General features: G+C 39.4%; 2 protein-coding genes across 4 annotated transcripts; both read left to right on the top strand.

Moving 5' to 3' along the window:
• LOC8080689 (protein RFT1 homolog) lies at window positions 6,889-12,626 on the top strand. Of its 3 annotated transcripts, none has more exons than XM_021454783.1 (14): window positions 6,889-7,153; window positions 7,281-7,417; window positions 7,988-8,082; window positions 8,950-9,098; window positions 9,745-9,896; window positions 10,088-10,206; window positions 10,318-10,481; window positions 10,581-10,652; window positions 10,874-10,945; window positions 11,139-11,276; window positions 11,642-11,797; window positions 11,897-11,949; window positions 12,034-12,206; window positions 12,291-12,626. In XM_021454783.1, the coding sequence occupies exons 1-14, from the start codon at window positions 7,048-7,050 to the stop codon at window positions 12,358-12,360; spliced, it is 1,656 nt and encodes a 551-aa protein (XP_021310458.1). In that variant the 5' UTR covers window positions 6,889-7,047; the 3' UTR covers window positions 12,361-12,626. The 3 variants fall into 3 exon arrangements, with proteins under 3 accessions (XP_021310458.1, XP_021310459.1, XP_002462871.2); XM_021454784.1 differs by having other exon boundaries at window positions 6,890-7,153; window positions 7,281-7,366; XM_002462826.2 differs by lacking the exon at window positions 7,988-8,082 and having other exon boundaries at window positions 6,892-7,153; window positions 7,281-7,366.
• LOC8077446 (mucin-7) lies at window positions 14,476-15,213 on the top strand. Its single transcript, XM_002462825.1, has one exon. The coding sequence runs from the start codon at window positions 14,476-14,478 to the stop codon at window positions 15,211-15,213; it is 738 nt and encodes a 245-aa protein (XP_002462870.1).

Genomic DNA, 15,821 nt, shown 5'->3' with positions numbered 1-15,821 from the left:
TACCTCCTTGGTTGCAACTGCTATAATCATCTCAAATGGCTATTATGCTTCTTTGAAGCCATATGGAGACTTCAGTGCGAATTATACTGGATTGTTATTTGAGACTTGACTATATGTTACGTATTGTGTTACGTCGATCTGGTACTGAAGATCATTGTTTTGGTTTACATGCAATTGACTGTAATGTTATCCCTCTAAACCAAATTACAAGTCATTCCAAGAATCTTTGAGAGTCAAGACATATAAGTTTGACCAAAACTATTGAAAAGAATTACAAAGATTTATAACATCAAATATATATACTATAAAAATATAATTGATGAAGAATCTACTTAGTTGTTATCATAAATGCTATTATTTTATCATATAAATTTGGTCAAACTTAAGATGTTTTGGCCTTCAAGATTTTTGGAATGACTTATGAGTTGAAATGGAGGGGTAGTTTCCATTTGTTCAATTTATCATGGCTATTCTAGATCAAGAGTTTCTGACTTATTTTTCCTGTTTCTGACTACATGAGATGGAAGTGTACCCACTACGGACGCTGTGTTATCTCTGAATACGGCTATATGGAGTAGTGTTGGAATATAAGTGAATTATCCATCTCTCTCCATAAGCTTAAGCTTTTGGGTTGAATTGGTCGGTGCATACAACTCAATATGGTATCAGAGCCAGAGGTCTCGACTTCGAATCCTGGTTAGCGTAATTAAATAAAATAATTGTTACTCGCTCCTATTCCACGTCTGAGGTCTGAGAGAGCCTCCACGTGAGGGAGAGTGTTGGAATATAAGTGAATTGCCTACATCTCTCTATCAGCTTAAGCTTTTGGGTTGAATTGGTCGGTGCATGCAACAAAATAAACAGGACTGGCAACACTTTGTTAGTGAGGGTAATCATGCAGAAGTTCTGCGTTCAGAGATGTGAACGAACAACGATCGCCTGAATGCTTGATAAATCGCCACTCTCCTGTCTGCTTGACATGGCAACCGTGGAGCAATCCAAGTATCTGACAATATTTAACAGCCGACACCAAGCTCTATGCTGCAACATACTCTCTGTTCCAAAATAGATGTCACTTTGCTATGAGTCTGGACGTTCACAATTAAGGGCATGTTTGGTACAGCTCACAACAGCTTCATGAGCTGTTTTTTTGTCAAACACTTATTTCCAAAACAGCTTCATGGGTGAAGCTATTTTTTCCCTCCTCTCACAAAGACATAAGTTGGATGAAGCTGGAAAAAAAGTAGCTTATTGCAGCTTCTCTCTCATTTCTCTCTCAACTATGCATGAAGTAGTTGGTGAAGCTATTTTGTCAAACACTTTCTCCAAAACAGCTCAGCTTCATCTAGAAAGTCATTCATGAAGCTATTTTCTAAAAAACAACTTTACTAGTGAAGTTGAGCTGTGCCAAACAAGCCCTAAATATCATCTATCTTGGGACAGAGGGGAGTAGGGTACATTAGAAAAGCACAAGAGCTGGAAACGTAGATAAGGGCCAGGGTTTAGGCTAGGTAACGATAAACGTAGATGTGGGCTGTAAGAAGAGTAGAGTGCTTTTGGTAGTGGTAGACTGGTAGTCCAGTTTTATTAGAAGCTGAAGCACAGCAGGCACTGGAATGCAGTATACGTAGACCGGTCTGTAAATTTCACTGTTAAGCCTGACTTGTGATCATAGTTAAGGACTTGTGATCACAATATACATAGTGACGTACGGTCGATAATTGAGCGATGAGCGCTGACAGATAGAATTTAATAAGCTCTCTGGCAACATACGGAAAAAATCACAAAAGAAAGAGAAAAAACAACCACTTTCCTTCCAATTTACACTTGACTTTAGCTTTCTCCTAACAAATTATTTTAATTTAACCAATATTTTGCACAAATATATTATCAAGGTACATTTCATAGAGATCCTAATAAAACTATTGATATAGTAGATATTGATGTATTTTTTTTAATAAATATAGTTCATATTAGAGAAGTTTTATTTACAATAAAACCAGATTGAATTATGATTTGAAGTGGAGTATGGAACTTTTACTTTTTAAATAGATTTATTTAGTTGTATGCTTGTTGAAAAGTATATTTATAGATGTATAAAAATAACTTTTTTACCTTTCAAACCCAGGCTAATAGAAGAAGACAGACAAAATTCGGGGCCATAACCATGATCCTACTGTCCATCATGGACAATCGATGTTGTTGAGGAAGACGGGTCTAGGTAACTAAGAAAATCAAGATGTTGCCATCATTATGCCAATGCTCAGTAAGAAAATGCTACGTTCCAAATTATATATCGTTCCCAATTGATCAGTAATTTGGAATAGAGAGTACTTTTTTAAAATAAAGTATAGGAGAGATGTGTGGAGCTTGTACACCATTTTGTGCAAGGAGTGAAAATACCAATATGGTATTTTTTTTTGCATATTTCTTATCTGTTTTTTTAATGGACATAGATTACATCTACTCAAGCCTGTTGGAAAAAGTGAATTTCACAAATTGTAAAGACTAGTAAATATGTCCGTGTGTTACTATGGATGAAAATATCTGTTAATTTTTTTCTCTATTTCTCATCTTTTATCTTAGAGGATGGTTTTTTACTAAATATGTCTTTTTCTACTTTTGTAATATATATATTCGAGCCGAGAAGTTAATTTTTTATTTAATATGTTTCAATTTTACCATTTAAAATGAAATCATTTTAGAGTAGAAATACACCGAAAAATATGTTAGAATTTTTTATTTTCTGTTATGTATTAATTTTTTCTTTTGTGATCGCTATCGGTTGAAAATTAGTACTCCCTTGATCAATGAACGAATGCAATTTTAGATACGTGTCAGTCAAAGTAACTCAAGTTTAATGAAATTTGTAATAAATAATATTAATATTTATGTCGCTAAATAAATTTAATAATATTTATTTTATATTATAAATATTACTCTCTCCATCCCAAATTGTAAGTCATTCTAAGAATCTTGGAAAGTCAAAGCATTTTCAAGTTTGACCAAAATTATAGAGAAAAATACTAAGATTTGTAACGTAAAGTGAATATACTATGAAAATATAATTAAGAAAGAATCTAATAATACTTAATTAGTACCATAATAATAATTATTTTATAATATAAATTTGGTCAAACTTAGAAAAGTTTGACTCTCCAAGATTTTTGGAATGACTTACAATTTGAGATGGAGGAAGTAGTATTTTTTAATATAAATTTAGTCAAAATTTAAACGGTTCGATTAAATCTTTGGTGGACAGCGAGTCGCCGGTTGTTTCCGTTCCTGGCTTCCTGCCGCATTCTCCCCCTGTCGCCCCCATTTCTCGCTTGCTACTCCGCTCCTCGCATTTCCGATCTCATGCGTAGCTGGTTTTTCGATTGCTTGCACTTTCTGGGTTGCATGCCTGCATCTTCGCCTAGATAGGATTTAGTTTGCCCCGCCAGCACCTCCGCGAGTTAATCGGCCACCGCACTCTCCGTCGCTTCGTCGCGGCATCTCCCTCTCTCTTTGCTATTCTGGCTGCCGAAGATCCAATCATATCATGTGTAACTCAGATCTAGATTCAACGTCTGAGTTTTTTTTTCACTTAAACCATTCCATCTAGATACACATAGGTTAGATTTAAACCTACAGGTAGAGGGGTTTAAGTAAGAAAAACCTCAGACGTTGAATCTAGATCCTGTGGCCTTAATTGGTGGTTGCATATGTTGCACACGAAGCTGAATTACATGTGATACGTTGTCCATAAAAAAGGAGTTCTTGCTTTCCCGTCTCAGACCTTGTTTAGTTTTAGCATCAAATGTTTGGATATATACATACAAAACTAAAATACTCCCTCCATCTCAAATTATAAGTCGTTTAATTTTTTTAACTTCAAATTTGACCACTCATTTTATTCAAAATATTTATACAAACATAATTAAATTTAAGTCATTCTTGTAGAACCTTTATTAATAAACTAAGCCACGGCAAAAAAAATATTTTACATAAATTTTTCAATAAGACGAATGATCAAACTTAGTGTCAAAAAAGTTAAACATCTTATAATTTAAGATGAATTAAATAATAATTGAAAAATAATTTACGAGACAAATTTTTTATTCATAATTAAACACTAATTATTAAATAAAATAAAAAAACTATACCTGTTACATTTTATCACTTCCAGTGAACGGCAGTGGATCGAGGGAGCTGGCCGCCGCCTGCAATTCGCGAACTCGAGAGACCAGAGCTTGGGTGCGCCGGCCCCATCCCTCCCGGAGCTTTTTACCTGTATGCCATTATAAAAGATTGACCAAACCATCATACCACTAAAAAGTTGTTTCGCACCGCTGTGCCCAACTTCATCTTCGTCTATACTTGTGTGCCATTCCGTCCATTTTGAAGCCTAACGACAGTTAAGTGGTCTGACAATAGACTTGAATGCCCCTAGGCCACTTGGTTTCCATAACAAATTTTTCTTGTCCCCAATGCCACTGACGGCCAAATAAAAAAAAATAATACACTTTATACTAAATAAACATAAAAAATATAGAACATCATAAAGATAATAAGAAAAAAATAAAAGAAAGGTAAAATGTATATAATAATAATAATAATAATAATAATAATAATAATAATAATAATAATAATAATAATAATAATAATAATATAATAATAATAATAACAATAATAATAAAAATAATAATAATAATAGTCATAATCATAATCATAATCACTTTTCCGCCGCCGCACTAGGCTAATGGCGAGCACGCCTGCACTGGTCCGCAAGCAAGACAGAAAAATCTCTTTTCCGCCGTCGCGAGCAGCCCGCACCGGACGGGACGACGGCTCTACGGTGGCGACGGAAGAGCCGTCCGGATCCCGCACGGCGCCACGGCCCTCTTCCCATCCCTCCGCACGCGGTACCCTCCTTTCCTCCCGGCCGCCTCCACGCGGGCCAGCACGGCCGCGACGGGCTCGCCCATGAACACCCGCTCCTTCCCGGCGCCGAGGAACAGCGGAGATGCCGCTGCCGCCGCCTACGCTGCCGGACTCAAGAGCCGAGGCCTTGGCCGCGTAGGAGCCCTGCGCGCCGAGGGCGGGCACAGCGTCGGGCTCGGCGGCGACTCCGTTGTCGCGGCCGCAGGCGTCGTCGTCGTCGTCAGGGGAGGCGGGCGCCTGGTCGACGAGCTCGACGGAGAGCTTGGCTCCGACGAGGAGGAAGCGGGTGTGCTTGGCGGTGAGGTCGTTGGCGCTGTGGATGGGGTCGTCGCAGTCGGGGCACAGGATGGCGCGGTCCTCCACGCAGAACACGAGGCGGAGGAGGAGGAGCAGGCATGGCGGCGGACAGATGCGGCCTGTCGCTTGCGGGTGCTCCCGTGACTACAAGGGCAAAAGGGTCATTTTCCTATCCAGGACCCACGTGTCAGACATCTTTAATGTCACAAAACGAACAGAATGAGGACGGAATGGCACACGGGTATAGTCGAAGATGAAGTTGGGCACAGCGGTGTGAAACAACTTTTTAGTGGCATGGTGTTTTGGTTTAGTGGCATGGTGTTTTGGTCAATCTTTCGTAATGGCATACGGGTAAAAAAGCTCCCCTCCCCGTCGCGCCACTCCCGTCCCGTTCGCTAGTCGCCCTTCTCAAAAATTTATTTACTCCACCGTTAATCAAGCTATCAGTATTATCTTAGAAATGTTCACAGCTGAAGAGTAATTTGCGAGACGAATCTTTTAAGCTTAATTAGTTTATGATTAGATAATAATTTTTAAATAAAATAAAAATATTACAATACCTGTTAAACTTTACTAACCCTAACCAAATACCCTCTTAATCCCCTGCAAGAAGAGTCAAAAGGCTCTCAGAATCTCAAAGCAAGTTTCATAATACAACATACCTGCTGGCTATAAGGTTCTTTATAGCCTTTTTATAACCAACTCATACAATAGTTAATTGTTTAATATTAACAGTACCAGTCCTAAAATTTTAAGAACCCTCTGGCGAATTGATCGTGACGATCCTTAAACTATAAAATCTTATAATAATATAAGCTAATTTTATTCGTAAAGAGAAAACAAATCCAATCATACATAGATAAACTGTTCTTCTTGTCTTTTTTATTTTTCTATTCATAGTCTCTGACAAATGTTTCTTAGGTAACATTCTAAACTTCTAATATCTGACCTAAATTACAAAAATATGACTATACGAGTACAAAGAACTAGACAAAAATAAACAAGAAAAAAACCTAGTGCCTAGACAATTAAGACATAAACTAATTTAGAATTAAAACCAAGATTCACAAATCACAAACAATAAAAGAAATAACCTAGATCACATGTTATAGTCCTCGTCGAGCCCTGCCAACTAGTCACCGCTATCGTTTGGATTTTAAAAGGCTAGAACTTGGGTCCAGAGGTTTTGGTATTATCCACTGCAGCCGGTGATCGTGTGATGAACTAGTGATCGTATCACCGATACCGCTGCGTCTCTCCTCGCGGTCTCGCGGTCTCACAGAAAGTCAAGAAGTTACGACTCGTGTATGGGCACCGGCTCGGCTCCTTGGCTCACAATTTTTTAGTGATAGGTCGCTGCACTATATATATATATATATATATATATATATATATATATATATATATGTGTGTTAATAGACAAAGACTATAGCTAAAAGGTATGTGGTATTATATACTTAGGTTTGGACCCCATCCTGCGAGGACCTCTCGACTATCGCACTCCTGCCCTCTCTTTAAGGCTAGCACTGACTATTAATACATAACTTACTTATCTTTTTTACAAAGTTTATTGGTTCTTATGTCCAAGCTAACTGTTATCTCAGCATTTAGCCAGTACTTGCTGTCGGATTGAACGAACCGGATGGCGTTTTAGGGGTGCGAGGCCCGAGGTCAAGCTGACACGCGCCACTGCCCGATCTGTTTTTGCCGCATCAGCTTGGACTCCTTGCCGCCGCCCTCGCCTTCCTGCCGCCGCTGGGGCCGACTCCTCTCCTCCGTCCGCACGAAACACCGGCCGGCCGAGGCGCCACTCAGTAAGCCGCGATGGATGAGGCGGCACTTCTCGCTGGAGCAGGGGCGGCTGCCGCCGCGGCGCCCCCTGCAGCGGCTGCTGGAGCCGCCGTGATGGGCGTCTTCAAGTACAACTTCGGTTAGTGCGCCTCGCTCCCACATACCTAATTTGATCGCTCGATCTCCGGTTGGTTATTGACTGGCGGATGCCGAGGCTCTGGGGGTGGGGATCTAATACTCGGTGTGCTTTTCTCTGTCTGTATCAGCGGCGCAGTTCCTCTCGAGGGTTATCCCATTCGTGTTCAACATCTGGTTCGTGCGCCAGCTCGGCGCGGACGATGGCGCGGTGTCGGTGTGGATCTCTCCTCTGCTTTTTTTCATTCGTTTACTGCAGTGTAATGAGGTTAGGATTTCCGTTGCCTCCAGAAGCGAGCGTTTGCATTGTGGAATCCACTGGAGTTACTTTTACAGCATGATGCTAGAATTTGGTGCTTCAGGTTTCAACTATGTCGTAGTTCTCATGTGGACCTTAGAATTTTGTGCACGCCTTTTGTGTTTAGGTATCATTTTATTCTCAGACATATATTCTTTGGCTTTTGGTGATGATCTAGTTCAGCGTTAGAGGCTTTGTGATTCTATCCATGTGTGGCATCTGCTAAAGTGTTTAGGTATTATCAATCATGTCTTGGGTGGTTTAAGGTAACTTATGGCGTTATGCTGTTTTCTCTTCATGAAATCCAGTAGCAAAGATGTCAATGATTCAGAACACCTAGAATGCCCTGATCTGATAGATTTTTTTCAACCAATGGCGCTTTATGGGTTAATGTAAATGTATGCTTCTGTTTATTAATATTATGTAATAGAAATGCCATATAGATGTCTTAACCAATGACACTCGTACAAATGGATGCTTCTGTTTATTAATAGTATATGATAGAAATGTTTACTTATTTATTTCTTGTTCATTTGGCAGGCATTCGCATTGCAGCTTCCTCTATTTATGAACTGCATCTTATTTTTAAGCCGGGAGGGGTTTCGACGTGCATGTTTGCGTAATGATTCCCAGAGGTATTAAAATAAATCTATATATGTCATGAACCAATTTAGGCTCAAATTGCTCATCTATTTATGTTCAATTGTGTGGCATACCTATGCATTGTGATTTCGCAGAAGACTGCAATTACCAATTATGTACGATGCATAGACCATATTAAATCTAAGAATTTTCACTTGCCACAAAATACCACTTAATACGAAAGCAAATTGGTATGACCACCTGATTGTTGCTCCTATGTGGTATGATGTCTTTTTTTTCTTTTTGGATGGAGAGAATATGAAAAAAAAAATCTCAGAGAAATGGTTATCTTCTTTGTTAGGGTCTTTTAGGAGTGAAGAAAAAGGGGTACGAGAAACGAATCAGGGAAAATGAGCCGCATAGTCTGTCCTTTGGAGAAAGGGAAGTGTTAGTTTCACAAGTGTGACACAAACTTATGTAGGAGTAAGGCAGTCTATAAAATTGGATAAAGACTATTCTAATTCTTATTTCTTCCATTATTCCCCAATATCCAACCAAAGAGCACAAAATTTTGGCTTCATACTTTTCATATCCATTTCCAACCAAAGAGCAGTAAATCTCATTATATTATTGCCTAAGATAAAGCAGTCACAAGATGGCAGGATTACAAAACTTGTGGCTGCAGCAGATTGAACGTAATTCCTAGATTTTAAAATTGTACAAACGTGGCCATTCCATCTATACACTAGTCACCAAAAAAAAAAAAGAGAGTAGTTTCTATACACTACTGCAGTTGGTCAGTTCTATACTGCAAGAATTTAATTACACCTTACTCTGTGCTTGTAGTTCTTTCTAATCCTTGTTGCCTTGGAAATTGGAATAACCTTTTAAAATGACGGCTTTATATGTTTATGTTACAGTGATGTGTTGACTGACGAAGCGATACTAATGGTGGCTTGGATGGTAATTCCAATGTCCATCTTAATTACTTCTATTGGCAGCATACTTGTGTTGAGTTTAAAGAAAGTGAAGCTATCTGACCCCTATGCGAAAGCTGTATTGATCATCGGTATGCCATCTTGCGTGCACTAACTTTATCTTGCAGGCTGTTCTTCCCACTTCTCTATGTTCATTCATACTGAACACAAGTAGTTGATACTTGATATTCCTTTGAGGATTAATTATCTTGTGCCAATGATCTTGTTAGTTTATTGTTGGCTCAACTTGACAAACTAATAGGACGAACCAGTGAGTGGAATGGATTTGACATTTAGAATCAGATTGTTCGACAGTAGTGTGAGTACTGCACATGCAAACAATTCTTTTCAATGAAACAAATGCTTTGGTAGTTTGATGTGCCTTCTTCTGGAGTTGTTATGTGTCATAATCGAGTAGTTCAAGAGCTTGCTAATTTAGCTAAGCATATGGCCATGTGGTCTGGAGGGACCCCTGGACCATACCTGTATGTGCTAGGGAGCTGCTCATTTGTGATTGTAATGAGTCTGACCCAACATCCCTTTCCAAACCAAAAGGAGATAATCAATATGCACATTTTTCCTATTAGCTAACCATCTACTTCGGGATCGGGATGACACAAATAGCTGCATGAAAAATCTCAGACCTTGCCCTTGCACGTTACATGCTGTTACACCTTGTATTCTGGCACTTCCATATGCTAAGAGCTAACTTTTTTTTTTCCCTTTTTCAAATAACAGGATTTGCTTGTATTCTGGAGTTAATGGCAGAACCATTATACATTATTTCCCAGAAAAAGAAATACTATAATATAAGAGTGTACGTTGAACCGACAGCTACACTCTTCCGTTGTTTAACAACTTTCATCCTCATAAAAGGACGTATTAAAGTGGTAATAATCATGAACCATTTACTTTATTGAATCCCTATTATAGTTAATTGCCTGATTTACTCTTGTTCTTTTAGCTTAAAATTTTACTCATGTTATGAACTACCTTAAGCTCATCTTAGAAAAATAATATACTTTTCTTATTGTTTCAATTGATGAATACAGGACTAAAGTAACAATTTATTTTCTTGCAGGACAAGCTGGTTCTAGTTTCTTTGTCCCAGGTTGTCTATGGGGCCTGCATTTTCTTTGGGTATTGGTCATATTTTCTTATGTTTACTGATACTAAACCCTCACATCTTTTTCCGTTAAGGTTAGTTGTCAAATTGTTTTTGCATATTTTTTATATTTTTTATTATTAACTTTGATTTCTCATTAAGTTCAGTTCCATTTGCTTATCGATGCCAAACATGCCTATTGTCAGGTTATCAAACCTGATGGACTACGATAAACAGTTATTGCACATGTGCATGTTGTTTACAGGCCAGGCTTTCAGGAAGTTGATACTCCAAGAAGGCGAGAAATTTGTTCTTGTCTCATTTGATACTCCATACAACCAGGCCGCCTATGGTATTGTGGATAAATTAGGTAAGCATGAGAAGAATCTTTTTTCAGTTATTACTTTTGTCTGCTAGTATTGTAGTAGATGAAATTAATATATGTATTCATTTCATTTCATTTCTGCAGGGAGTCTGGTTGTTAGGATAGTTTTCTTGCCATTTGAGGAGAGTTCATATGCCACCTTTGCCCGATTGGCAGGTTCTTTCTTGTACACTTGAACTTTGAGCTGACTATTGTTTTACCTCAAGCTTTTGGCCTTATTGAACTTTGCACTCACATTATTGGTATGGGCTATTATATCTGGAGAAGGACCTATATATATTTTTTTGCCTACTAAGCATCTATTTATTAACAAAAAATACTGTGTACTGTTATCATATCTTTTGATTTATATTTACCTGTATGGCATTTTTCAACAGGAGAGAGTCCCCGAAATATATCCAATATTGAAGACTCTTTGCTTGGGGCTCTAAAGCTTATTATGCTAATAGGTACGTTTTTTTGACACTGTTATGCTAGTATTCCAGCATCAATCTACTCACACACCTTATCTAGTTGAAGAATCAGTCAATTGGATTGCTTGCATTCTTCTTAAGAATAACTTTTAGTTGCTATCATCTTCCTTGTCCTTGTTCATTCAAGAACTTCACAATCAGTGAATATAGTCATTCTCTAACTGTGCAGGTTTGGTGATCATTTCATTTGGTCCAAGTTATTCATATACCCTTCTAAAACTACTCTATGGGGAAAGACACAGTGATGGAGAGGCTCCAGTTATTCTTCGTTACTATTGTTTATATATCATCAGTTTAGCGATGAATGGTTTGTATTCATTACATCCACTTTGTGATTATTTCATGATTGTACTATATTTTTCATAAAGTTAGTTGATGTATGTTTCTTTTCTACTTTGACCTAACAGTTTATAGTTGCCTCTACTTATGTTGTTACATTTTGTCTCAGTTTTGATGCATATAGCACAGTAGACAGACAGAAGTTTAATGACCTATGTGGTCCCTGCTCATATTGAAAGCAATTACTAGGCTGAATAGTTGCTGTTACCACTGTTTAACTTAGCTTATAGTTCAGTACTGGGTAATCTTATCTTAACATAGATTATCATAAATGCTAGTATGTGGTTCCAGTACAGATGGAACTGTGCTGATTATGTTCATTTGTAATTTCAGGCACTTCTGAAGCTTTTCTTCATGCTGTTGCAAATGAAAACCAGCTTAAGCGGTCAAATGATATGTTGCTTCTGTTCTCGGTGATTTACATCATTCTAAATGTTGTTCTTATTAAATCTTCTGGAGCTGTTGGATTAATTGCAGCTAATTCCATTAGTATCCTTTGATTAACCATTGTCCAGTCTACGATTCTAATTTTTCTTGAATGCATTTTTCCTCTGCATAACTTGATTTGTGCCTTGACTATCTATAAAGATATGCTGCTACGAATAACGTATTCTGCAACATTTATAAAAGATTACTTCAAGGTATAATTTTGTTCATATTTCACATTGGGATCTCGCAGGTTCTGTTCTTAAATGGAAGTTAATACCTGATGATATTGTTTACAGGGCTCATTCTCTTTCTGGCGCTGTGTGCCAGCAGGCTGGGGCATTTTACTCATTTCTGGTCTGACCACTGTTTTCTCCGAGAGGGTTTTCTTGAACAGAAAGAGGTTCAAGCAAACTGTTCCCATTCACATAGCGGTTGGCATCATGTGCCTGAGCATCGCATCATTCGAGATGTAAGCACCAGATCACTGCATAAATGTGTGTTTGCTCAATATTTTTACTTGTGATAATCATTCTACTGTGCCCTGTTTGAACAGTTACCGTGGTGAAAAGCAGTTCCTGAGGCAGATAATCAGAACTTTGAAGCATCGTGACAAAGCTCAGTGATTTGAAGAGACAGTGCATTTCATAGCATATTCTGGCTTGAACACCTGATGAAAGAGAACTGGTAGTATAGTGGGTGACTAATAGTGTGTATACAGGAGATCGGTAGTTAAAAAAAAGAGGAGGATTTATAAACCAGTCAGATAGATAAATTGGTTGCTTATGGGAATCGCTGATTTTTCTTATTGACTGAAACTTTATATTACAGATCAATTGAGTTAGTGATTAGTGATTCTATATTTTATAATTAAAGAAGAAGTTTAGGTTCATTTTGTTAAGAACAGCTTGGTTGAATGTAACCACTGAGCCAGATGCCCAGATGGATCCCCAAGCGACCAAGCCCAACGGCTGGAAGCCATCCGACGCCGGCCCATATGCGAATCAGCTGCTAAAGTCACCTACTGATCACGTGGAGGAAGCTATTAACCGCTTAATCTGCCAATCCTAAACTACTTCCTCTATCTCTAAGGCTAATCTCAATGCATGTTTTATGAGAGTGTCATGCACATTAAACAGAGTGCTACATAAACAAAATTACTGACTTGGTAGAGTCATTAAATGAAGTAGTTTTATCAGATGAGAGAGAAGTTTTATCCCCATTCTATCTCTAAGGCTAATCTTAATGCATGTTTATGAGAGTGTCATGCACATTAAACAGGGTGCTACATAAACAAAATTACTGACTTGGTAGAGTCATTAAATGAAGTAGTTTTATCAGATGAGAGAGAAGTTTTATCCCCATGAAACTTATGTGGCTCGGTTACCTAGTTTATAGTCTTAGTAACCGTGCCATGAAACTATGCATTGAGACTGGCATAAAAGCTTTAACTTCTAGAATCCGTGCTAATCAAACTTTTTTAACTTTGACTGACTTTATAGAAAAGAGTATCAATATCTATGACATAAAATGAATATTTTATAAAAATATATTCTATAATAAATCTAATGGTATTAATTTGATACTTTCCTATAAAATTGGTCAAAATTTTAAAAGTTTGACTTAGGATAACTCTAAAGTTGCAGCTTTCAAGGATAGCAGGAGTACGTATATAGGGGATGTAGTTACCTTTCTATTCCAAAAAAGTTTGGGTTTTAGTTCATTCTTTTGCATAATGAAAGTAAACATCATGTAAAAATTTTAGTAAAATGGTGGTTATTCTCCATTTTGGATTTTAGCCTAAAGAGGTAAAAAAAAGCTCAAAAGAGTTTCAAGAGGCCCTAAAATTCTGCATTTTGGATGAAACTAAACATAACCCTAACATTTTTAGTATTTTATATTCCATCGTTCCAAAGTGGTTGATATTTTATATTTTGTTTTTTTAAACTAAACACCCCATAGTAACATTTTGTGTTAGACCATTGGAAGGGGTGGGTGTGGTGTTGGGAATTTGTCACATGCTTGTGATCAATCAAATCGGACTGTGCTGCTACTACAATCAATAAGGCCTTGTTTAGTTCGCGATTTTTTTTTGAATTTGGCTACTATAACATTTCTGTTTTATTTGACAATTTTTTTTAATCATAGACTAATTAGGCTCAAAAGATTTATCTCGCAAATTACAAACTGTGTAAATAGTTATTTTTCTCTATATTTAATGTTCATCTGTCCAAAGATTTGAACGAAAAGAATTTTTTTGGAAACTAAACAGGGTTTAAATCCTCCTATCAACCATATTGCTGCATTTGTGCTTTACTGTATTACTTTGCCGCAAATGGATTGATGCTTCTGTTTTAGGTCTAATCTCTTGTCGCAAATATTGCTGCAAAAATGTTTTAGTCAAATCTGTTTAGCAAATGATTGAAATGCTAAAAATAAACACCAAAATCCGGCACATTTTTTTTCCGCCTGTGGATTAAAAAAAAAATTCCGACCTCGATTTCCACCTGGCCCTCACGACAACTGGCCCATCCATCCGACTTCGGGTCGAACTCGAACGCGCGTCGTGGCTGGGCCAGATCTGAGATCCAGCCCAGCTGCTTAAATCCCACGCCCTCCCCTTCCCTTCTCCTGGCGCGTAATTCCTCTGCTCCCTTGCCGTCTCCTTCCTTCCGCAATCCACCCACTCTCTCTGCTTTTTCGTCGGTCCAATCCACCCACACATCTCTCCTCCGCCAGCCATGGTGATGTATCTGCCGCCGAGCTCCTCTTCCGCCGGATTGCGCAGCATCCGCCGCGATCTCCAGCGCAGGAGGTCCGAGCCCTTGGCGCCCACGAGGTCGGTCGGCAAGAAGCCGTCCGCGTCCCCGCCGCCGCGTCAGGGTTCGAGCGACGCCGTCCGAGATCCCCGCCCTCGTCCACCGCACCGGGAGATCCCACCGTTGACCATCTCCCATTCCCGAGGCTCCACCGTCACCGACGCGCCGCCACAGTCCCAGCCTCGCGCTTCGTCGTGCTGCTTCGCCGCCTCTCCGCCGCCGCCGCCGCTTCGGTGCAACCCCTCCTCCGCCGGGTCTGCGTTCAGAGCTACTACCGCCGTCCCCGCACAGCTGAAGCCTGGGACGGTGGTTCGTGTCCGCACGAGGACTGCGACGCTGAAGACGGGGCAGGTTCTCGTGCTCTGCCTCAAAGCCACGATCATGTCGTCGTCCACCGACGGAGGCTACGAGGTTGTCTACGACGCCAACTTGCCACGCGGCGATCCCAAGAGCACCGTCCACGTCGCGCCGGACCAGGTCAGGGTGATCGATCCGTCTCCGTCGCCGACAGCGACAACTCCACCGCCGTCCCTGCCTCCGCCCACCGCCACTGTCGCCGCGACTACGAAGAAGGAGATGCTGAGGCCAACCACGGCAGGGAAAAGCCTGCGCCTCATCCGCAGCCTCTTTCCGGAGATGGAGCTCCCCGCCCGGGCTTGACAATTTACCGTGAATCGGATTCTGTGCTGGATATGCTTTGCTTGTTCGTTCGTGAGTAGTCGATGTTTTTGTTTGATTAGTTCATGAATCGTGCAAGTCCCCGTGTGTTGTCGGCAAAACTATACTGCCAGTGCCCCGCATGGCTGTTGTAAATCCTCCCCTTTTGGTGACTCATATGTATGCTTGTATGATTATTATATGTTTGTAAACGTACGTTATTGATGACATCATCAGTGAGATTAATTTTCTTTTCTGAGTGATTGCTTTTTTTTTTGGTGAACACTTTTCCAATTTGAGACGGTTCATCAATACTTATGTGGTATTTTGCATTAATAAGCAATTGATAGTGCTGGTAGGCAACTAGGGATTTAAGCAATTGATGGTGCTGCATTCAAATCACTGGCTGCTGCTAGATGTGATGCATCGCATTGCATTGCTTGTTCAGTTGTATGTTCATAAGTTTGTCTCTGTTTTTAATTTGTTTTATTAGTTCATGAATCGTGCAAGTCCCAAGTGATCGTGTGTTATTGGCAAAACTAAACTGTCAGCATGGTTGGTGTAAATCCTTCCCCCTTTGGTGATTTACTATATACGTATATGCTCATATG

The sequence above is a fragment of the Sorghum bicolor genome, chromosome 2 (assembly GCF_000003195.3).
Source record: "Sorghum bicolor cultivar BTx623 chromosome 2, Sorghum_bicolor_NCBIv3, whole genome shotgun sequence".
Taxonomy (NCBI): Eukaryota; Viridiplantae; Streptophyta; class Magnoliopsida; order Poales; family Poaceae; genus Sorghum; species Sorghum bicolor.
This window is presented reverse-complemented; position numbering and strand designations above follow the sequence as displayed.

Bases quoted from the DNA above. Each gene is read 5' to 3' on its own strand.
- LOC8077446 (XM_002462825.1), top strand. From the start codon at position 14,476: ATGGTGATGTATCTGCCGCCGAGCTCCTCTTCCGCCGGATTGCGCAGC.
- LOC8080689 (XM_021454783.1), top strand. From the start codon at position 7,048: ATGGATGAGGCGGCACTTCTCGCTGGAGCAGGGGCGGCTGCCGCCGCG. The intron at 9,897-10,087 runs GTAATAATCATG...ATTTTCTTGCAG, and splicing joins TAAAAGGACGTATTAAAGTG to GACAAGCTGGTTCTAGTTTC. The intron at 10,946-11,138 runs GTACGTTTTTTT...CTAACTGTGCAG, and splicing joins AAAGCTTATTATGCTAATAG to GTTTGGTGATCATTTCATTT.